The sequence below is a fragment of the Bactrocera dorsalis genome, chromosome 5 (assembly GCF_023373825.1).
Source record: "Bactrocera dorsalis isolate Fly_Bdor chromosome 5, ASM2337382v1, whole genome shotgun sequence".
Taxonomy (NCBI): Eukaryota; Metazoa; Arthropoda; class Insecta; order Diptera; family Tephritidae; genus Bactrocera; species Bactrocera dorsalis.
In genome coordinates, this window is record NC_064307.1 from 50,843,886 (window position 1) to 50,867,247 (window position 23,362).

Genomic DNA, 23,362 nt, shown 5'->3' on the forward strand with positions numbered 1-23,362 from the left:
CCATCTGAGTACTCCCATTTTCGATGACTCGTTCGAGCATTTCGACTTTTTAACTGGCGAATAACACGAGTGGTATTTTGATCCAATGTCTGAATCGTAGCGGGATTTTCCGCATAGGCTTTAGACTTTACATATCCCAATAGGAAAAAGTCTAACGGTGTGTTATCACACGATCTTGGTGGCCAATCGACCGGCCTAAAACGTTAAATTATCTGCTCACCGAAGTGTTCTCTCAATAAATCCATTGATTACTGCCTTGTGTGGGAAAAAGGCGCCTTTTTGTTGAAACCAAATGTCATCGAGATCACAAGCTTTAGTTTCAGGCAACAAATAGTCGGTTATCATGCCGCGATAACAGTCGCAATGGATGGTTACGTTCTCACCGGCATCATTTTTGAAGAAATATTGACCCATGATTCCATTCCGGGCCACAAATCACACCAAACCATTGTTTGTTCTAGATGAAATTACAGCTCTTGAATGTCTTCAGGTTGTCTTTGTTCCAAAACTTGGCTCGAAATCTTCGAATCTTCTTGGAACTTTCCAAAAGCCTATAGAGCGAAGCGATGTCGCTTGGGAAGGTCGAGCGGCTTCAGTTCTTGCACAAGCTGCATTTTATACGTTTATGCGAACAGCGCCGAATCGACTCTCCACGGTTTTCGTGTACACTCTACACGTTACGGCTTCCATACTTTCTTCTCTGCGTGCTGGACGTGGTCTATTCGGTCAAATATTATTCAATAATAAATGCTGGGTATCAAGATGGATGATGGTGTTTCGAATAGTACGCTCAGTGGACCGATTATTTTGACCATAAGTTCAGCGAGACATGCGAAACACATTCTTTATAGAACGTGAATTTTCGTAATAAAGTTGAGCGATTTATAATCGTCGTTCAGGCGTTAGTCCTTCTATGATGAAATGCCAAACAATTCTGAACAAAAATAACGAGACATCTTGACACAAATCACGCGTGATCTGTCAAAAGGTTATTGAAAAAGGTACATCTATTTTTATTACCTCTAATTACTTTCGAATAAAGGCAAAAAAGTGCTGTAATCAATTTATCATTTGGCATTCTTTACAAAATTTTAATGTTTTTTCCTAATTTTGAGCACTTTGCATATGTTTTCTTTTAACATAATTTATATACATATGTACTAATATCCCATCTTTTATGTTGGATCAACCTACACATAGTGTGCTAAATTTTACTAAAATTTAATCAGTGGGATATACTTATATATAGTATTGGTATGACTTAATGGCAGTATGTTTAGAATTGACCCATCTTTTTCGTAATGTAACGTTTATCAGTTTCTTTGATATATTATTCTTCGGGAATGTACTTAGGATCTCAGGTAGAAAATAGTGCTTTTCCATAGGAATTTAATGCTGTTAGTTCGAAATGAATACATTCGATTGTTTTCAATAAGCATTTTCCAAAATACTGACACCAATTTCGTCTTCATATCTGGAAGTGGAGAGCACATGAGCAGTTCATCAGTTACAGAGTTATCAGTTATAATTCATAACTTTCTACATTTGATAATTCTTGAGATATTGCATTTGTAACTCAACGTTTCGCCATTTTTAAGAAATCATAATAGATGACTTGATAACTTGAAACTTATAAACTCTCTCTTCTCTTCGCTTCTACTGAAAAATATATTTTGAACTTGTTTGTTTACATAGAAAATAAGCAAACAAATTTTGTTTTCAAAAAGATTTATTTGGTGATAAGTAAAACAGTCAGACTTACCTTAATTTTGAAACGTATTAACCTTTATTTTTTCCTTAATGATTTCGCATTATCAGTTCTTCTTTACTTCTCGTCGGACAGTTTTAAGATTTTACTGCAACACATAAATTAATCTTTTACGAGTTCCCCATATAAGAATATTCACACTTCGAATAGTTTAAAGGAATACCACTTTCTTCGAAGAAAGCAGTTTGTTTTCCCCATCTTATCTGGTTTATTTAATCAGATCTCAGCCAATGTAATTCTCTTTTAAATTTATAAAAAAATATATATAAAACAATATTTTTTTGTTTATCTCATAGTTGATTTTACAAATTAACCATAATGTTTAGCGTAAAAGTGCCTAAAAGCACGCAAGCTTTACACAGGGCCTTCAAATGTATAAGAACACTGAAAGCTTTTCGCTTATTCACCATACCTCGATCGTTGAATATTTAAAGCGTATAATTAGTTAGCCAAGTATTTATTTAAAATCGCCCTTCCTGAATTGCTTAGAATATTTAAGCAGCGCTGCTATGTAAATAATTCAAGCTGAAACAACACATTTTAGGCTAAAAGTAAGTATCTTAAGATAATTACCAGCAGTTGCTTGAAAGCATTGCCTGTATAATGTTCCTCAAATTATCGGGTCTTCGCATAAAAATCCGTAGAAAACACACATTTCTTCAAGTTTTCTTGATCTGCGTTATTTTGATTAGTATTTATCAGCTTTATACCCATCGAAATGGAGATCAAGAATCGCAGTCGAAGGCGGATAATGGAGGGCGAGCGGAGTGGCAAAATTGGCATGACTATGTCGCCATAGCACGCGATGCCGAGCGGGATCGAAATGGAGATCAAGAATCGCAGTCGAAGGCGGATAATGGAGGGCGAGCGGAGTGGCGAGATTGGCATGACTATTTCGCTATAGCACGCGATGCCGAGCGGGAGGGTATAGGAGAGCAAGGTCGGCCGGCAGCTTTACCAAGTGGCTATGACAAGGAAGCAGTCGCTGCAAGTTGGCAAGTTTACGGCTTCAACGCTTTGCTATCTGAACAAATTTCAGTTGAGCGAGCGGTGCCCGACTTCCGTCACTCGGGGTGAGTATATTAGTCGTAGTACGTTTAATTAACTAAGCTTATAACTTTTTATGCAACAGCTGTCTCGGCATGACCTACCACAAAGTGCTACCCAAAACGAGTATAATTATAGTGCATCGCAACGAACACCCATCGGTGCTGCAGCGCACGCTGCACAGCCTTTGGAACCGGACACCGCACGAGCTATTGCACGAGCTCATTTTAGTTGACGATTTCAGTACATCTCCACCCTTTGAGGTCTCGTTAGAGCAGATATTGTTGACAAAATTTGGTACGAAACTGAAAATACTGAAACTAACGGAACATCAGGGATTAATAAGAGCGCGTGTTGCTGGTGCGCGTTTGGCGACCGGGGAAGTATTGGTTTTCCTTGACACACATGTAGAGGCCACGCACAATTGGTTGCCGCCCTTGTTGCAGCCGATTGTGGACAATCCACAAGCCAGTACCACGCCAAATATAGACATAATTGATTACGACACTTTCGAATACATAGAAGGCACACCTGCTCGTGGGGGATTCGATTGGAATTTCGTTTACGTAGAATTACCACTACTACCTGAAGAGCAGGCGGCACTTCCAGCACCACACAATAATCCAGTTATGAATGGTGGACTCTTTGCCATAGGTGCGAAGTTCTTTTGGCATTTAGGTGCTTACGACGAGGCTTTGGAAGTATGGGGGGGAGAGCAATTCGAACTCAGTTTTAAGATTTGGATGTGCGGCGGTCGTTTATTAGAAGTTCCCTGTTCGCGATTTGGCCATCTTTACCGTGACGGAAAGTTTGACGTCAAATACACTAATGGCACGGATGATTATCAGGGGAAGGTATACAACACATACTTTTTGTTTTTCATAAAATTGCTAAATATTTTACTATCACAGAATTTCAAGCGCGTCGCATTAGTTTGGTTGGATGAATACCAAGACGTACTTTATAAGTACAATCCCGAGCTCGTCCAAATTGATGTGGGTGATGTAAGCAAAAGACGCGCTTTACGTAAACGGCTGCAATGCAAGCCCTTTAAGTGGTATCTCGACACCATAGCTCCAGATTTGGTAAAGAAGTATCCACCATTCGCACCGCCTGATTATGCATCTGGTGCCATACAAAGCGTTGCCGCGCCCCAACTTTGCTTGGATCTAATGGAGCTTCCAGTGGAGAATCCGATAGGTGTACTACGACCCTGCTCACCGAAGCTCAATCACCCAACTGACTCACAAAACTGGCAACTCACTTTTCATCGTCATCTGCAACAGGCAAACGATAATTGTCTGGAAGTACAATCTAATAAACTGAATGCTTTCATTTGGCTGTGGCCATGTCATTACCAAGGGGATAATCAGTTTTGGTATTATGACCACCAATCAAAGCTACTGATGCAAGGCGAGCCCTGGACGGAGCGCAGATGTTTGGAGGCGAATGTTAACACTCGACGGTTATACATGAATATCTGTGATTCCAGTAATGTAAATATGAAATGGAACTTTGGTTTAGTGAATCAGCCATTGCTGGATAAATTTTTTGAGGGATTACAGGCGAATGATGAAATGAAATATTAAACTCCTCAATGAATCAATAAATAGATATGATAGTAGTAAGCAAACCCATAACTGTTACTGATCATTTTTGACATTATGCATTTAAACACTAAACTTTTGACAAATTGTTGTTTTTGGACTGCGGACACAAGAGAGTTATAATTCTTATTGAAATTACAATAACTCCGAAATTAGTGGTCGTGCCGTGACAGCACTACCAATACAATTGGAGTCTGATGCAATGCCATCAGGTTTCAATCGGTCGATAAGAATGTTAACTGCTAGTATGTCTATCATAAAGTACTCGCATTTTGGATATCGACCTTGTAAGGACTTTAATAAAGCGCAGATAATGGCTGGCTTTAAATCTGAGTGTAGTTTTGAGTAGTATGCCAAGAACCAAAGGAGTTGGATTGTGTTATTAGCCACCGCGCCGTTCCGATTGCGTAGTCGGATGCACCAAATCACAATGAAAGCTGCGCATTGGAGCTGGCATGCGCTAGCAGCTGGATCATCTTTACAAACTTCGAAATATTTAATATTCCGTTTGGTTCGATTGTTACTGCAGTTATCAAATAATGGGACTTGATGGTGAATGTTGAAGTGGATTTTTTAAAAATTCTTTAACTAAAGACACAAGGACAACCTGAAGTTAGAAAATTCTAATTTTGGTATGTGACTGCTAGCGTAAATATTACCCAGATTTTATTTATTTTAATGAAAAGGAAAAAGGTTGAGATAATATACATACATACGAGGTTGTTATCCATTGTTCGTTCGGGGACCAGTTCAGCAATATTCTTTAATGTGGTTCAGGCAGTCGATGAAGTGCGGCATGAAGACCTTTATATAAAATTAAAACATTATGTCTTTTCGAATTGCATAAAAAATTGGACTCTTATTTAAAAAATAGGAAATTTACGGTAAAAGTAGCTGGTTTCATATTGAACAAAAATGTAAGCATGCTCAATTTTCACTAAGAACCGAAATGTCTCAGCCGATTAAATTACATGTCATTTTGGTATCATAAACAAATAATGTAACAAGAGGCTCACGTGGTGAAAACATACAAGTATATTAGCAAAATAATTAGCTTGATAATAAGAGCAGCAAATTTATAATGACTTTTTAACTTTAACTCAGCTTTGACTACAACGCGGTCATTAAGCCGATATGGATATATAGCAGTGTTGTCCAACGTGACTGTGTGCACGTTATGCTTGTGTTGGTTATTCTAGCGTCAACTGATCGCAAAATTTTGCTTTGCTCGCCTACGAAGTTGAATACAGTAGCATAATCGTGCTTTCACAGACACTTGTCGCGACATGTTGGTGTGAGGTGTCAGGCACTGTCCGTGCGCTATTGTGCGCATAGGCCGTGGACAACGCTGATATATAGTATGAAACCTGTGCAACTAATGTTTATATAATACAGACGTTCTATGCAAAAACCCTTAGACCGATAACGGATTCCCCTTGATAAATTCGTAACGTATTCAGAAAGATTCTATGGTATCCCTTGCTAAAAATTACGTAGATAACAGCATAAAAAATATGAACTTAAGCTCCGGGAACTTCCCAATCCATTAGCCAATGTCTTTCTACAAACCTGTTGTCAAATACATACATCTATTAAAAAAATCGTAATTTGATTTTGTCTGAAATAAATCTCGAGTACTCTGTACCATATAGTCATATAGCCATTCAACACACCTGCATATTTTCATAAAATGGTTGACGTTTTTTATTTAATAAAAAAAAAATTACGTAAAAATATGTTACCGTTATACGTCGGTATACCCACATAAAGTAAACTAATTACTTTTTTTACTCTTGCAACATGTCGCTATTGAGTATAAAGTTTGTTTATAATATAGAGTTAAATATATGTATATAAATGATCAGGATGACGAGACAAGTTGAAATGCGGACATCTCTCTGTCCATCTGTCTGTCTGTCTAGGCAAGTTGTAATAAAGCCACTGCCACTAAGGCAGTAGCAAGGGGCATCGTTGGGCTAAACATTTTTAAAAAAAAGAGGTGCGAATCCATATTTAAGAGGAGGCAGGTAAAAGTTCAGTGCTATAGAAAGACAATCACAATGATAATTGGTTCCACATTTACGTAGTTCAACCCCAATTTCAGAGTGCGCGGGAAACGTTTTTTTTAAGTAAAGCGAGTTCAATAAAAATAGCATAAGGTCATCCATACTTGCGTTAGACGCGTTAAGATGAAGCAATTCCGTACGTGACCCTTAAAAGGCGGTAATCACGGACTGCATCTGCTTAATATTATGCATTGATAATCAGTGTCCTATTTGGCGACATAATCCTGGCAGTACATCTTTTCGATGTCGGCTATGATACCAAAACGGTGAGTCCAAAAGCGAACCAAAATAGATCGTATCGTTTAAATATTCCCAGATTTTGACTTCATAGATACGTTGAAAACGTCTCGTAGTTTTGTTGTTTGACTTGTGGTCTCTACCACTGTGTGATGTGGCATGTATTAGACTTTATCTGTTGTCGTCTCAGCTGGTTCAATGTGTCTCATCGATTTGAATTCCTCCATAAAACTCTTTGTGAAGTCGTTCGTTAGCTGCAAAACTTTTTTCCATGCGGTGTAATGTTCGAATAGTTGCTACTCTTGATTCACTTATCATCAAGACGTCTTCCTTCAATGGTAAACGCACGATGTAGCGACCATCCGATGCACGTTCAGTACGTTTCTTACATATTCTTCAGGTGAGAAGAATTTGCGGCCGGGTAATTTTTTGAGTTCTTAAAACTTTTGGATGAGTTGAAATTTTCTCCGGTGAAGTTGCCAAACAGTGCCCATCCGAATACACTAATTTGTGCCTTTGGCGTATCCCGTTCGCCCTTACGGAGTCTGTGTGGTAGAAATTTGTCCTTTTCATCCATTTTAGTTAAAATGTCTATAGGTCCGGGCTGAAGGCGTTGGACACACGCCTCTGTGATGAATTAGGCAAACGAACTGTTATCATAGAGTGTGGATTGCCGACGTCCCTATAATCTTGTACCACAATTTCAGCGGTTGATAGTAGAATGACGCGATTAGCGTCGGGGTAGTGGTCAGTTTGCGTGAAGTAAGGTATAGTGACATGGGTTCGCATCTGTGCCATGAAGAAGTGCTATGGCAATTAGTGGGGATATACTCTTTGCTTAGATTAGGTGAATGAGCAAGTCATCCCAGAATTAGACTGGTCGCTCGAGTGCACGTAGAGCACCAACGTGTTGAAGTATGGAATTTAGTACTTGCTTTATTCCCTTAGCAGTATCTTTGGTTTTGCTCCCAATTGGCATCAGTGCTTTGAAGTGTCTGTCCACCATGACGCACATGAGCTTGAACCTCGCGGTCAATAGGTCCCAATCTTCTACGTGGTTGCTATCACATACCGCTAAGTTACTTACCAAATCCAATGCTTCTCCATTCAAACAGTTTCGTAAGTAGTGCAATTTTTGTCCGTACGTTAAAGACGTATGTTCGGATTCCTTTATTGAAAAACGGACGCTAGTCTGGCTGCAAGAATACAAGTGCTACCCAGCAAACTTCAAACATATGTTTATAAAGGTGATGCCGGATAGGCGCAAACAACTTCCCTTAGCCCACATAGGCCTAATTAAACGTTCAGAATGTTGAACGGTAGGCCGAATAATCGGTTTTGAAGCATGTTCATCCTCAGCCACGTTTTCATGCGGCGAAATGTCGATAAAGACAGAGCTTGCATTTTTCATTCTCTTCTCTAGAAAAGCGCGTCTTCAAATCCTCGCTTATTGTATCTAACAGAATAATGTACACTGATACCCACGCAAATTCTCACATAGAAATTATCTTCGTCATCTTTCAGTTCTGCCGCCAATATTCCTCAGCTTTTGGTTTTCGATTTTGGGACGCTGCAAATTCATATATGATAATTTGGCCAGATCGATCGATTCTTTTTGAAGAATTACGCTGAGTGGATGAGTTAGAGATAGAATATATAGCCAAAAAATGCCAATTATAAATTCAAATTTGTACACGGCTGCGATGAGTATCATTGTTTTTGCCGGTGTTTCCTTATTTCTCCAGTCACTACTTTTTGTCAGAGCATCGTGCCGTTGAACCCATCTTGTTTCTTATAACCGGATAAGTTGTTCGGCAAAGTCCTTTTCCTAATGCGGTCGAACGCTGGGAACCCGTGAAGCACTACAACACAATTTTTCGTGTACAGCCACAATTTTTTAAAGCTAACTTTGAATAAAAAGAAAGCGACTTGTGACTGGCAAGGACAACTTTACTGTAAACTTTGATAAAATTCGGAACATTTCTCTGTGTGTACAAAATCCCGGGTTTGCCAAATTCTCTGCGGGCTTTTCCTAACAGTGTATGCAAGAAAAATTATAATTACATATGGAATGTTTATTGATGATAACATTGCCGTTTCTTCAAGAAACTCCGTAAAATGTAAAAATGGTCGATGCACAATGGTTTTAGCTGTCAGCTGTTGGCTTTTCTATGTTGGAAAACTTGGAGGATAAGCCACGGAGAATGTATCAATCGAACAGATCACAATTTGTAAACGTTCCCACAACAGTCGGGTCTACGTAACCGGAACGGACCCGGATTTTTATCCGGCCAAGGACTGTCAACTCGGCAGAATTCTGCCGCTACAACAACAACAACATTACAATTTGTAATTTCAGTGGTATCTTAGTATTATTTAATACATTCAAAAATGGAGGCAGTCTTTTAATTTTTTTTCTGAAATGAAACACTAATAATTTCTGAATTATATTTCTTCAGAATAGTAAAACTATAAATAAGCCAATTAGCCCTATATATAAGCAAAGCTGGTTTTTGTTGTTGCAGTTATTACCATACATGGGAAATGTATGGGGTTATAATTCGTTTTCAACCATTTTCACGTCTAAAACAGTTTCCGTAAATATTTGTCCGGAGTAAATTTGATTAATGTAGCTTCAAATGGCAATACGTTTAACGTTTTTTGAGCCGAAAGAATCACGTCAAAGTAGATCAAAAATCAGGGTTATATCAGGACTCCATATGATTGGTAATGGTAACCCTGGGAATGGTTAAAATCGAGTCAATACCCAACTCTCATATACTACATATAATATTTTTCCTGTTTTTAATTATGTTCTCGAGTAAACCTGAGCGAAACCAAAATTAATGCAATTAGCCCGTACATTTCTCTGCCCTCAACATTTCGCACCGTTCAACTGTGCGTTATTTTAATAAAATTAAAGTAACAAGTGTGTTTGATATTATGTGGTTAACGCTGAATTAGAATCGGTTTATACATTGGTCTAAACCTCATGCCCATGATATAACGAATTCCGATCCTCACATCACATCAACTCAATGTATTAAATTTAGCTTTTTTGGTCGAGGACGAGTTGATATCACACATCATACATATCTCATTTGAAGATGTTAGCAATAAAACTAAGTCTAAGTTTATGGCCTTCAATATACTATAAGTCAAGAAGATACCAAATCTGAGTGTAATTTATTCATGACATCATCGAATAAAAATGTTGAATTCTTTCTTAACATTTTTAATATAAAGTTTTTCCAGCACTTGAACAAGTTTTCCGGGCTTTGATTCTTGCAAGTAGCAAGAGTATAAAATGTTGGGTTACACATGTACTTAGTCCCTTTTTACTCGTTTTCTTATATTTTAAACTAAGAAAGCTGTGTATTGTTTCCTAAATGATTGGTTACATTTTGAGGGAGCACTTTTCTGCCAAATATTCTCAATTTGTAAATATAATAATGCAAAGTGACCATTGTGGCCGGGGAAACATCTGAAAACGAAATAGCTTCTGGTGACAATTTGTTCGTAGTGGCCTGAAAAATAAATAATTTATTTGTTAATATAATGTGGTTTCACTTTTCAAAAGAACTTTACATTGATTTCATAAAAGGAGTGAGTCACAAACCATTCCTCCTTTTCCGGCGACAACTCTGTTAGAAAATGTTCAGGAGGGAAAGGTATAAAGCGCTGACGTCCCATAGCGTCTCGACTGTCACCATCAACCACGCCTAAGTTTTTTAGACATTTGCCCATTTCTTCACTGGCGTAAGCGCTATCGTTCGGATTACAAAGGCTTGAGTTAGTGAAACCCTCGACGACAAGTCGCCGCAAGGCCTCGTGGCTGAGCACTATGCCGCCATGCATATAAGTCTACGAGAAAGATAACGAACAACTCAAACAGGTTAGGCTTTTTGAATTTAAAGATATAAGTTACTTACCTGATTATCGTTATCCCACATCTTGCAGCCAAAGTTAATGGGTTCATCGGGGGAGTAAGGTTTCAGCATCTTGCGTAAATTTTCCAAAACTACATAGCTGCCAATAATAACATTAATATTACTATGGAACTAAGTATATAACAATAATGAATTTGTTAAAAACTATGAATTGCATTTGGATTATATGAGCTCGCTTGAATATAGTCAAAAGGAAAGGTCCGCATAAACTACATACATTTCCTCTTTTCGTTTAGCAGGGTTTACTCGGGGACAACTTCGAAAACAGTTTGCGCTTCTCTTTTACTTTTTTAAGGTTTTTGGTAAAACTCAAGATTAATGTTCGTGTCTGTGCATAGCTAAAAATTATGCTGTCGCTGATTTCACTAAGCTAGCGAAATGGTGGAGGGTGGTAGAATTTTTGGTCTAAATTTTTTCAAGACGAATATATGTATATGACAACGTAAATATTCCTTCAAGTTGTAAACACCTTCCAAATAATAATAACTATTTTCCCATCTCTGTTTTGTGAACTTTTCTTTCCCACAAATCAATTTATAATTAACTAGCTGACCCCGCAGCCGTTGTCCTGCGTGAAATTATGTGTTTTGAAATGAAAAGAAAGTTGAATTTAACGTTGCATTTTTTTTTTCAATATAACGCAGCTTGGTAAACAAAAATTTTTGGTTTTTGTTTCGGTATACAGTAAAGATCGTGAGTACGCCACGTATATCTGACCGTGTGAAAAACAGAGCATTTCCAAATTTATGCCATACATCTCTAGCGACTATCCTTGTGTCCTATTGATCTCAAACGCAATTTTTACTGGAAACGGAATCCGTTTGAACTGAAATGGCAAATCGTTAGAACTCAAAGTAATTATTAGAATAAAGTATTCTGCCCACTTGTATTCGATAGCGCAGATTGCGGAACATAGTAACGATAGATCCAACTTTGAGACGCAAATGATGCGGCAGCATACTATCAAGCCTCTCCAAAAAATTTAGAAATTCCACTGAATAATTCACGGCGTCGTCTTCATTGTCAAAACGATCGATCGATTTGTATGAGCGCAAGTCTCCCAGAATTTGACTTTGAATCTTCCAGTTTAAGCCAACAACATAGGTATTTTTGGCAGTTAATATTGCGCGTGCACTTAAGGAATCGTAGTTACGATATTTTGGCAATAGCCGAACATTCGTGATGAGTTTATCTTTCGTGAATTGATAAGCGGCGAATAGAATTGATATCAAACCACCGGAAGTATCAACCGGAATTGACCCATTTCTAAGTTTTAGCGAAGATGATGTAAAATGTCTTCGGCAATGTTATTTTTGTTCGTATCCCATAATAGGTGCGGATTTGGAGACTGACATATCGAAATGATTATCACGAAAAGTGTGCGAACTTCATTTGCATTCCAGTGATTGACATTTTCCAGCAATTGTAATTGCTGGCTTACTTCTCCAAAACTCGCAGACACCGTACCATTCACAGTACGCACTGACTCAAATAAAGTTGAATCGCGTAAATTAATCAATAGCAACCGAAGGTAGAAAAAATCGTCGTTTTTCAGGTGGATTGTGTAAATTCGTCCTAATGCATTAGTTGATAACACACCTGGATGTCCATCTACTGGTTGGCCTTGCTTTCTGCGCAACTATTTCTTCGACGATGCATTCCAGGTATAATATCAAGATATTTCTGAATAGAGCAATGTTCTCGCAAACGGATCACTGACGAATGTTGAGAAAAATCTCGTAAATGTTAATGTTTTGCTGGCGACGTTTCCACTGGCTGTACTGTATTCTGTGGGTTGAAATACACTCTTTGGCCATTCTCCAAATTAACTGCGAGACGCACAACAGTCGGAAAACGTTCAAGAATTGCAAAAGTAAATATCCTACAAAGCGCTTTATTGCAGTTCACGTATCTACTGTATCGTTCAAGACCAATAACCCTCACGTTGCTTTCTTTGGTGACGTAGTTACAAACGTATTTTATCGATTACACCAAACTGTAATACTTAATATTGATATGAGTTTTGAACGTGAATAAGACAACAGTGGGGAATATAGTACGATCCATGTGTTGTCAGTTTCAATATTCACTCTTCTAAATTGAATGCTGGCTGTTCTGGCAATGTTATCTGCTGAGCGATGCCGATAGAGTGGATATTTTCAGTTTGTGTTTCGGAGAGAAAAGCACTTGGATACTGTTTCGTGAATTTATTGTCAGATATACAAACCGAAAGGGATTGTAGTGGATGCAAGGTCCATGAACCATATTGGTTTCCGCCACTTCGTATAATATTGGATCTTTCTCTGGATCAGGAATTTCCGCAGAAATGGTTTCATCAATTTGATCTGGTGTAACCACCATCCACCATCCAAAGAAGAATGTATGCGTGCGGCAAACCTCTCTTTTGCCACTCAAAAGAGTACATCTAGCATCTAACAGCACCACATATACGTTGCTTCAAGATAAAGTCCATCAAACATCATAGCTGTTGTTTGAAAAGTCGTGGTGTGACATCGTGACGATCGCTTGCTAATTGACCGCGATCCATAATACCGCACGTATGGCATCGCATCCTGGGAGTACTCGGTCATGTGCCTTGGGCTGCTAATGTAAGTTGATGCCAAAAAGAACGCCGACCGTAGCAAATTTCAATCTGTAATTGATCACTTTGTGTGAAACACACATAACATTTTCACTGAACAATTTTCAAACAAATTTTAAACAAACGACGAATTTGAGCGATTCAAATAATTGAAAATTTAATAAAAATTTTTATGGAAAAAATTAACTCTTTGGAATTGTCCAATTTTCCGACTTTTTCTCACAAAAAGCATACAGGTTTTTTTTATTTCTAAACCTTCCCCGATCCCCACAGAACACTCTCTGAAAATTTCACCGAGATTGGTTCAGTCGTTCTCTCAGCGTTACTAATAAACAAACATTCATTAGTTTGTAAGGGAAAAAAAGTTTTCCAGCAATTATTCGAGTTTTTCTTGCCGTAAAAACCTTCCTTGAACCTCAAAGAATATTTTAAAAAAAGAATTGGCAAAATTGGTTCAGGCGTTGTTTAGTTATGCGCTTACCAACACATTTTGCGATTCATTTTTATATACATATGTATGTATGTATGTATAAGATTTAGAATAATTTTCATTTCTTAGTGATTTCTGTTCTTAAGAAATGATCTAAAGTGTAATTTCTTTTGCGATTCGTAAAAGCGATCTTTTTCCATTTAGGAGTTTCTCTTACTTGTTGTCGTACACCATCAGTAGCCAATCGAGGTCATTGGCATAATATTGATGCACATGAAATAAGCTGACCTTCATGGTGTCCCAACGATCTCGATACTTAACCAGCAACGGTTCCAGTACGGCATGTACATCATTGCTCACGAATAAATAACGATCACAATTCTTAACCCAAGTGGCTTGGCCGTGAACAGCAATATAGTTATTTCCATACTCATTGGTGAAGATTAGGCAAAATATGCGAGTTCGGGTGACATTTGAAACCTCTGCTATAGATTCGTTTACATTAGACTTAAGGTTAAGTAAGCGCGTAAAATCGGTTTGAAAGAAATTAAAGCACATCAAAAATATTAACAAAAGTTTCACTGAAATCTTTAAACTTTCGTACAAGTCTATGAAATACGACCTCCATTTGGGTTTCCGCGTCGAGCACTCTTTTTCCATTTCTAACACACGCAGCTTCACTTAGAGTAATGAAGTCTGGTGTTTCATTGTTAGCGAAAATTGCCATTGAGTGAATATAAACTTCTAGATAGTGGTCTTGCCAACAAGACGAACATATCTACATTTCCTTATCGGAAATGTTTTGGACAAAACTACATGTAATGGTGTGGTGTACATATGTTCCACTTTCTGTACACCGAACTTCACGATCAAGAGCAACTGTTGCATTTGTATCGGTATATCATATACAATGTATATCGCAAATTTAATTTTTTTTGTATTTTACTACTTACTATATACACTTGTGCTTATATAATTAAGTCATGCAGTACTATTTTAAAAAATTAGAAAAAAGATTTATTGCGTTATCTTAGAAACGTTAGCGATTTGTGTAGCTTTTAAGTATTTTCATTTCGGAGAGTTTTTTATCCATTTTCCATTTCTTTTCAATAAAAGTGTGTTAACATAATCAAGTCATTTTGTTCTTTTTACTAAATACAGTTATTTTTAACAAAACTTAAAGTCATTGTCGCCATTTGCAAGAGTAAAAGCACTGCTTCAAGTGAAAAAAATGTTATATGACAATATTTAATTATTTTTTTTAGTGTTTTCGCGTGATAAAATTGATAACGCTTTTGATTTTGTGAAAAATAAGACTTTTGAAATTTTGCCGCGTAAAAGGCCCGCTCAAACGATAGGACCTTGGATATACAAGGTGAGTTCCAAAGTAAACAGGACTTTTTGAATGTAGCGCCCCTTGGTAGCGCCATTTATATGTCGACTGGTGCGTTAGAATCTGCTATTTTTATCAAGTGTCCAGTGAGAATTTCATGACATTTCATTGATTGGAAGTAAAGGTCTGCGTTTTAAGTGTCAGTATGTTTGTGTTATCGGTGCGAAAATGAGCTTCAAACAACGAGCCAACATTAAATTTTGTTTTAAAATTGGTAAAACTGTTACCGAAACGTTTCAATTGATGAAACAAGTTTATGACGATGTTTGCCTATCCCGTAGCAGAGTGTACTAGTGGTTTAAACGTGAGGACATAAATGACGATCAACATGTGGGCCAATCAAAATCCGTGATCACCGGAAATTCCATTGAAACTGTGCGTGAATTCATCAAAAATCAGCTGAAATCATCATTGAAATACATGGAATGAAATTGAACATCTCCAAAACATCCAATCGCATTTTGACCAAACATTTGGGCTTACGAAAGGTGTGTGTTTACGGTTTGTTCCGCACAAATTGACTGACGACCAAAAATTGCTCAGAATCCAACATTCGAAGGACGATTATTTCATCAAAAATTACCATTAACCACTCCCCGTATTCACCAAATGCATTTGCCTAAATTCAACGTATTCAGCAATGATGGAAAACCATATGTAAGACGATCCCCTCTGCAAAAACTTAAACCCAAGTACACTAAAAAAACTGTGAAACTGTGTGTTGGGTAATCGGTAATTGACCAGCTCGAAATCCGGACTTAAGTCCTATATAAATATCTATGACGAATTATAAAAGCGATTTCACTTGGGAAGGTCGTGCGGTTTCAGTTCTTACACAAGTTGTATTTTTTACGCTACATCAGCCCGAGTTGCTGCGAACAGCGCCGATCGACTCTCCACGGTCTTCGTGTACACTCCCAGTTACGGCTGCTATATTATTTTCACTATGTGCTGGCCTGGTCTATTCGGTCGAATGTTATCCAATAATTAATTCCTGGGTGATGGTGTTGTGAATAGTACGCTGAGCAGGCCGATTATGTTGTCCATAAGTTCAGAGAAGCGCCCGAAACACATTCTTTACATAACGTAAATTTTCGTTATAAAATTGAAATTTGCAAAGGTTGTTCAGGCGTTAGTCCTTCCTTGACGAAATGCCAAACAATGCTGAACAAATATAAACAGATTGACACGACTCACGCGTGATCTGTCGAAAATATCTATTGAAAAAAGGACCACTGTTTGGATCACCCATTATAAGAGCCGCGACTTAATTATGTGAGCACAAGTGCACCATACGAGTATATGGTAAGGACTACGAAAAAGAAATCTACTTTTATTAAATTTCCAGTAGTTGACTTTAGCATTTAATCTATTTCTCGCGTTGTATAAGAGCGATCAGGTTATGCTATTTATGTGTATATATATGTATGAGCATGTGTCAAAAATCGGAATAAGCAAAGATGAAATACTCCATATTCTACTATTGTGGTCCTGATACTTTGGTTTAAGTGATTTATATAACTATACAATATAACTTTACAAAAAATCTCAGAGACCGAATTTCCAGCAGCCATTTGCTGCTGAAGATCAAAACCGATCTATTTCTGAAGCGGTTGGTTACTGTACATGAAATCGTGGTCGAATAGCGGTGAGACGGCGCAAGTGGTGTTCAAGTTAGGATTGACGATCAGGAAGGTTTTGCTATGTGTTTGGTGGGATTGACAACAAATCTTTTATGATGAGCTGTCCCCCTACAGGCAAACTTTTAATTTGGAACTGTACTGTAAATAATTGTACCGTTTGAAGAAACTGGGTTCCGTCAGGACAAATTGATAGATTCTTATTCAAAATACACATGTGAAAATTTACTGTTATCGAATAAAATTGTAAACTTCCAGCTTAGCATAGCAGGAAACTTTCAAACCTACTTATGTATAGTGAGGTCTCTGAAACTTGTTATAATTAATACCTAACCCTTACACTTACTAAAACAAATATGTGCAAAAATTCATATATGTACATATATAGAGTGTAATCATACTATTTTTTAAAACAAAAATCATTGGTAATCCTGATATATAATTTGGTAGCTTTATAGGATATACGATATAGCTACGATTACCCGAAATTCAAATACACTGAACATCTTGAACTCGAAACTGAAAGATGGTCACAAGAGATGCAAAGTTTCGCGTAATTTAGTTAATCATTAAGAAACTCATAGTATCATTAACTGAAATCTCTAATAGCACTCTCGGCTAACGTATGATTTAACAGATAGTTTACACACAGTGTAGCAAATGTTAGTGAATTGAATTGTTTAATAATTCTTCACTTAAAGCAGAGAATTGCGCTCCTCTGGCAAATCGTATACATATAACGTACATAAATACCATATGTACTCGTACATATGTACATATATACATAAGAATGTTTCTTTAATAGAATGGAGTGGCAAATCTTTTGAGAATAATAATTACCACCTTCAACTATAAAATAATTTTATAAGCAGATATTTGAATAGTGGAACGGAGGGGGCTATGTGGACTGGTTTACCATTCACAAGCTCTTATCGTCCGTAACATTCGCCGATTCCATCATATATATTTACATACCCACATAAGCAGATATACGAGTACATATATAAATATGTATGTATACTATAATTGAATTGATAAATTTGTTTAGCGAATAAAATCGTGGGCACTGAAGCTGATATATGTATGTTTTTAAAATTAGCACATTCAGAGCTACGCACCTAGTCTTAAACTCTTCTTAGAAATATTGTTGCCTCGTGTATTATTTGCCACCATTAACATTTCATTCAAAGCTTTGGTTTATGACATGGACGCAACCCTGTAGGTAAATATCTAGGTTACAAATTTAAGGGCTACTAGTTTGTTTTCTATCTTTATATTTATGTTTATATCTGTCTATGAACACATCGACTAAAAAATTAAATATTGCATTTGATTGTACAAGAAATTTAAATTAAAAAAATAGAGTTGAAATTACTCAATTCTCTATTCTCAATTATTGGATCAAGGAAACATTTCTGGTGTCTACTAAATCGAAATATTTCAGAACACCATGCTGCCGTATTCCACTGAGGAAATGCCGCTTGTTTGGAAGTTTCAGCCAGAGAATTATCCCGAACACTTAAGAAAAGTTGCTAAGTTGTGGCTTGAAGAACGGAATGCCAACGGAATGGAATGGTCGCTACAATCCCTTGACATAACACCATCGAAAATTTGTGGTCTGATATCAAGGGCACTTTATGCCTATGTAAACCGACATCGATAACGCAACTATTGGAGGCTGTGCAGAACGAATAGGAATATATTTCTACCGAAATATTCCAAAAACTTATAGACGTCATGACTATTAAAAAATTAAGATCACGCAACTAAATAGAAACTTCTTAAAAACACAATATCGGATTTAAAAATAAAAAAAACAAGTAAGGAAAAGCTTAGTTAAGGTGTAACCAGGGAAGTACCTTCAGGTACATAAGGCTTGTTAGTTATATGAGGTTTAGGGCGAGTTCTCACTCGATTTTATTCATTCAAAGCACAAATATGCACCGTTATACGAAAAACATATTCTCTCAGTTTTATTAAGATAAAGTCATAGGAGAGCTAAGGAAAGTATTGGACGTATTTTTGGCACAAAGATATACTACGAGGGCTGCTATATATATTTCTGGCCTAAATGTTGCCAGGTGCAATCTGACATTTCCATTGGAAAGTTTGACATTTTTTTAGCATAACATCCCTCAGAACGTTTTGTCATTTAATCGTGAATTGTTTTATTTACAGGGAATTAAAAATTAAAAAATTGATCTCGGCCAAAAAATGGAATTAACTCGTGAACATTTTCGTGCGATCATTTTTCACAACTTTCGACGTGGATTATCACGACAAGAGTGCATCGATGAACTAAAATCTTTGTATGGCTATGAAGCACCATCCTATAGCACTGTAAAAAACTGTTACAACGAATTCAATCGTGGCCGACGCTCGCTCAAAGACGAATTCCGTGAAGGTCGTCCAAAAACAGCAGTTGTGCCAGAAAACATCGATGCCGTACGTGAACTGATAATGCATATAGAGGCATGCCTATGTATTTCTCCCACCAGCATATATTCGATATTGCATGTTTGTTCTCGTTGGATCCCGCACAATTTGACAATCGCTCAAAAAAAAAGCTCGTGAGGATTGGTGAAAAGAAATGCTGAAAAAATACGCGGTGCTTCAAAAGACGTTTATAAGATCGTCACAGGTGACGAATCATGGATCTATGCGTATGAGCCCGAAACAAAATAGCAATCGACCGTGTGGGTCTTCTAAGACGAGCCAAATCCAACGAAAGTTGTTCGTGGAAGAAGCACTTCGAAGCAAATGGTCGCCTGTTTCTTCGGCAAAACTGGTCATGTGGCGACTGTTCCGCTTGAGCAACGTAGGACGGTCAATTCTGAGTGGTACACCACCATTTGTTTGCCTGAAGTCTTCGGAGAAATTCGAAAAACGAACAAGAGAAGACGAATCATTGTGCACCATGACAATGCGAGCTCTCACACATTGGCTCAAACCAGCTTTTTTTTGACCGGCCAAAACGTCGAATTGATGGGTCATCCGCCGTACAGCCCTGACTTGGCACCCAATGACTTCTTTTTATTCCCACACATCAAGAAAATAATGCGTGGTCAACGATTTTCGTCGCCAGAAGATGCTGTTGAAGCATTCAAAAACCATGTTTTGGAGGTGTCTCAATCGGAGTGGAAAAAGTGCTTCGAAAATTGGTTTGAGCGCATGCAAAAGTGTATAAATATTTTGAAAAGCAATAAAACCATTTTCGTTGATAAATATTCCTATTTTCATTATTAGGCCAGAAATATATATAGCGGCCCTAGTACCATCAAGAAAATACATATTCAGTGCCTAGAGGCTTGAGCAGTTTTGATTCGATTCCGGCAATTTTTAATCATAAGGTGGCACAGCTTAAATGCACTATTCGTGCAAAGATTTATCCTGACTTAGTAATTATTTCTTGATTTGTATACTGGAAAGTAAAATTTAATAACTTCATTTTTTGCGCTTTAAATAGTTTTAACAGTACCGTTATATGGGGAGTGAAGCGAAGATGAATATTATTCCAAAATTGAAATATCCAAACATTTTGAAAGAATCGAAAAATCAGAGAAAAATATATCCAAGTCCGTTATAGTTTATAATGAATTTCCCGAACAAAAACAATCTTAACTTCGATGTTCGATACCACACATACATACATAATTTGCATATATGTATGTTAAGTCAGCCTTAAATTTCTCAAATATTTACCTGAATTTAGCCAGGTTTGTTTTAATAAATTGTCCAAAAATGCTCTGAAGAAATATTATTACTTAATGGAACTTTTGTATCTCTATTTGTTGCGTCATTCGATATCAGTTACTTTTTTACTGCCACGGAGAGTAATTTCGTAAAAGCATCTCCATGTTAATAGATAACTTTATCGGCAAAACCAACGAACTCATGTCAAAAAAGTCTACACAATGAATTTGTGGTTTGAATGTCACAACAATGTATGCTAGTTGGCGACATTGATAATGAAAGCTGCAATTTTATTACAGATTATTACTTCCAATAAGGTTTAAAAGAAAGTATATACAATGAATTAATACCCAAAACTGACTTTGTTGAACTTATAATAAAGAACGGAAAGTCACAGCGCTGCTGTGGCTCTGACTCTTTGAGCATGTTTTTCATAATTCACGAGCGTACATAACCGTACACACTGTCTAACGAGTATTATTAATGTGCCATAAATAGACAAAATTATAATTGTTTTATTCATATTGAAATTTTTATTGTTTGTTTGGATTAGGCGACTATTTATGACAGATAAATAACGCTAAGAGCCCCTTGCATGCACCCGGACCTATTCTTCATGAACATAAGCGCGTCTATTAAAATTCAAGCGCACATAAAATGTCATTTAACATCACTTACTTGGTTTCGTCGGAGATGAGGAGCCAGTCAACCTCGTCGAAGTGGTTCTCATAGAGATAGCGCAAGGCCAACTTTAAACGCTGCCATTTATGTTCGCGTATGGGACTCGGCTGACGTATGACCAACGGCTCTAACACTTCGTGCTGTTTCTCGCTGACGAACAACGCGCGACTGCAATGATTGGACCAGGTTGTTTTGACTTTTAACGCTAATTGCGAGTCATTTGGATCAAAGAGTACAATTAGACAATAAATCGAAGGCTTTTTGTTCAAATTTTCTTCACTTGATTTGAGCATGAAGATTTTACTACATAAATGCCGTTGATCACCGAGTACAACATAAATTGTGGTTAAAACGATTACACAGATTAGCGGTAAATAAATACATTTTGAATATTTTTGAAAACTATGCCGAACATTCGCGGCATTTGCAGGTAGTAACATCTTCGCCTGAGAAACTTTAAAGAACTACTAAGTGCGCCTACATAAACAGTAACCTCCATTCCACAGATACTGAATAACTCTAGATAGAGCAATTGGTATTCTGTTATGTATTAGATAACGGAGATGTACAAAAAGATTAGGATTTTATTGATAATTTAACGGCACATCGCATATCTGCGTTTTAATTCCCAAGCTCCAAAAATTGCTAAGATAATAGTCAATTACAGTTCTTCTGGAATTTTACCTTACTGCATTCCTTTAAATGATGTCACAAGGGTGTAGAAAACCGGATCTTTCAAAAAAAGATCAAATTGACATCCTATATACATTGTGACAAAAAAGCACATGGAAATTGTGATAAAATTCCCCGTATTAATGAATTTAAAAAAATTAATTCTGCTAAGTGGGTAGAACTGTCCTTAAATACTTTGCGAAATATGAGCGCGATCTGGCAACCAGTTTGTTTACAATAGCTGCATAAGACAGTACACTTCAGTAGTACGTTGCGATTTTTACAATTTATAAATAGAGATAATTTGTCTCAAATTTTGTATTTCCACCTCAATTTTGTGTGCAAAGTCGTTGCGAATGCTTGAAAGGGCTTATGGTGATTCAGTTTTATCAAAAACACAAACCTACGAGTGGTACAAAGCCTTCAAAGACGGTCGAGAGATCATTGAAGACATCTCTCGTTCTGGACTACCTTCTACATTTTCAACTGATGATTGCAAATGAATGATGGCAAATGAGCTCGACATTGCTCGCGAGTAATTTCGAATGATTTTGGTCGATATATGTATTAGGCATGAAATGCGTTCTTGCTCGACTCGTCCCGATAAAGTTGTGTTTTTTTTTAAGAGTACCTTAGCCAGGTCTCTTTGAATATGATTGATTGTACGAATTCCGATCCGACATTCATGCAGAGCATCGGCATTACTGCCGATGAACATGGGTTTATGAGAAGCCGAAACCAAAAAAACTACGCCAAAGTCGCTCAAAAACAAAGGTAATGATCATTGTTTTTTTATATTCGTGATTTGGTGTAGGGAGGATGGAGTCATGTGTAGAAGTTCACGCAAGTGAGGAAAGTTCTCTGATCGCCATTCATTTGGGAGTGGCCAGAAACGATTCTTTTACATATGACTCAAGCAGCTCATGACTTACGGTCTTTGACCAAGTATCCTCTGGGTAGCCTAAGAACATCCGTTTGAAGACAAGCTAAAGTGAGAAGGCGAATCATCCGCTGCATAGGGTTGTGCGCTGGGTTTGGGACCCGCCACGTAAAAAAAACACCCCCAATGAAAAAACAACAACAGCCTCGGATGAGAGTCCCCCCTTTTGATGACGACCATGGCAAACGAAATAAAGAACCCGCCGGGAGAAGCAGAGGAAGAGGAAAACCTCCACTCCGTTGGAAGGACCAAGTGGAGAAGGACCTGGCTTCGCTTGGAATATCCAATTGGCGCCACGAAGCGAAAAGAAGAAACGACTGACGCGCGGTTGTTAACTCGGCTATAATCCCGTAAGTGGTGTCACCGCCAATTAAGAAGAAGAAGATTTGGTGTATCATGAATTTGATTCGGAGAGATAGACGGTCAATTGGAAGTTTTATTTGGACGTATTTCCGTGTGATTTTTCCCCAAACTGAGCGCTCCAAGGTACCCGCTTTTAGTCGATAGAAGGGATAAAGCAAAATTCGCTGAAGGAGTTAGAGTTCATTCCAAAAAGTGCCTATGAAAAATGTTTCGAGGACTGGAAAAATCGTTGGCATAAAGGTGTTACATCTTCTGGGGATTAGTTTGAAGGCA

General features: G+C 37.5%; 3 protein-coding genes across 5 annotated transcripts; 1 reads left to right on the forward strand and 2 right to left on the reverse strand.

Annotated features, from left to right (window-relative positions):
- Positions 1-1,545: 1,545 nt before the first annotated feature.
- On the forward strand, positions 1,546-4,684 carry LOC105223971 (polypeptide N-acetylgalactosaminyltransferase 8). Of its 2 annotated transcripts, XM_049459310.1 has the most exons (4): positions 1,546-2,512; positions 2,618-2,841; positions 2,901-3,669; positions 3,727-4,684. In XM_049459310.1, the coding sequence occupies exons 1-4, from the start codon at positions 2,372-2,374 to the stop codon at positions 4,402-4,404; spliced, it is 1,812 nt and encodes a 603-aa protein (XP_049315267.1). In that variant the 5' UTR covers positions 1,546-2,371; the 3' UTR covers positions 4,405-4,684. The 2 variants fall into 2 exon arrangements, with proteins under 2 accessions (XP_049315267.1, XP_011200200.2); XM_011201898.4 differs by having other exon boundaries at positions 1,550-2,841; positions 3,727-4,683.
- Positions 4,685-7,316: 2,632 nt separating this feature from the next.
- Positions 7,317-21,407, reverse strand: LOC125778888 (glycoprotein-N-acetylgalactosamine 3-beta-galactosyltransferase 1-like). Its single transcript, XM_049458502.1, has 4 exons — positions 21,112-21,407; positions 10,658-10,754; positions 10,314-10,589; positions 7,317-7,514 (listed from the first exon to the last, which is right to left on the reverse strand). Exons 1-4 carry the CDS (start codon positions 21,405-21,407, stop codon positions 7,317-7,319), a joined length of 867 nt encoding a protein of 288 aa, XP_049314459.1.
- LOC105223970 (glycoprotein-N-acetylgalactosamine 3-beta-galactosyltransferase 1) lies at positions 9,878-21,578 on the reverse strand. 2 transcript variants are annotated; one of them, XM_011201897.3, is made up of 4 exons: positions 21,112-21,578; positions 10,658-10,754; positions 10,314-10,589; positions 9,878-10,252 (listed from the first exon to the last, which is right to left on the reverse strand). In XM_011201897.3, the coding sequence occupies exons 1-4, from the start codon at positions 21,552-21,554 to the stop codon at positions 10,088-10,090; spliced, it is 981 nt and encodes a 326-aa protein (XP_011200199.3). In that variant the 5' UTR covers positions 21,555-21,578; the 3' UTR covers positions 9,878-10,087. The 2 variants fall into 2 exon arrangements, with proteins under 2 accessions (XP_011200199.3, XP_011200197.2); XM_011201895.3 differs by lacking the exon at positions 21,112-21,578 and adding an exon at positions 13,925-14,416.
- Positions 21,579-23,362: the final 1,784 nt, after the last annotated feature.

Excerpts from the sequence above, each read along its gene's own strand:
- LOC105223971 (XM_011201898.4), top strand. The coding sequence starts at position 2,372 with ATGTTCCTCAAATTATCGGGTCTTCGCATAAAAATCCGTAGAAAACAC. Across the intron at positions 2,842-2,900 it reads CCCGACTTCCGTCACTCGGG|CTGTCTCGGCATGACCTACC; the intron begins GTGAGTATATTA and ends TTTATGCAACAG. Across the intron at positions 3,670-3,726 it reads CGGATGATTATCAGGGGAAG|AATTTCAAGCGCGTCGCATT; the intron begins GTATACAACACA and ends TTACTATCACAG.
- LOC125778888 (XM_049458502.1), bottom strand. The coding sequence starts at position 21,407 with ATGCTCAAATCAAGTGAAGAAAATTTGAACAAAAAGCCTTCGATTTAT. Across the intron at positions 10,755-21,111 it reads CTCATCTCCGACGAAACCAA|CTATGTAGTTTTGGAAAATT; the intron begins GTAAGTGATGTT and ends TATTATTGGCAG. Across the intron at positions 10,590-10,657 it reads TGTGGGATAACGATAATCAG|ACTTATATGCATGGCGGCAT; the intron begins GTAAGTAACTTA and ends TCTTTCTCGTAG.
- LOC105223970 (XM_011201897.3), bottom strand. The coding sequence starts at position 21,554 with ATGTTACTACCTGCAAATGCCGCGAATGTTCGGCATAGTTTTCAAAAA. Across the intron at positions 10,755-21,111 it reads CTCATCTCCGACGAAACCAA|CTATGTAGTTTTGGAAAATT; the intron begins GTAAGTGATGTT and ends TATTATTGGCAG. Across the intron at positions 10,590-10,657 it reads TGTGGGATAACGATAATCAG|ACTTATATGCATGGCGGCAT; the intron begins GTAAGTAACTTA and ends TCTTTCTCGTAG.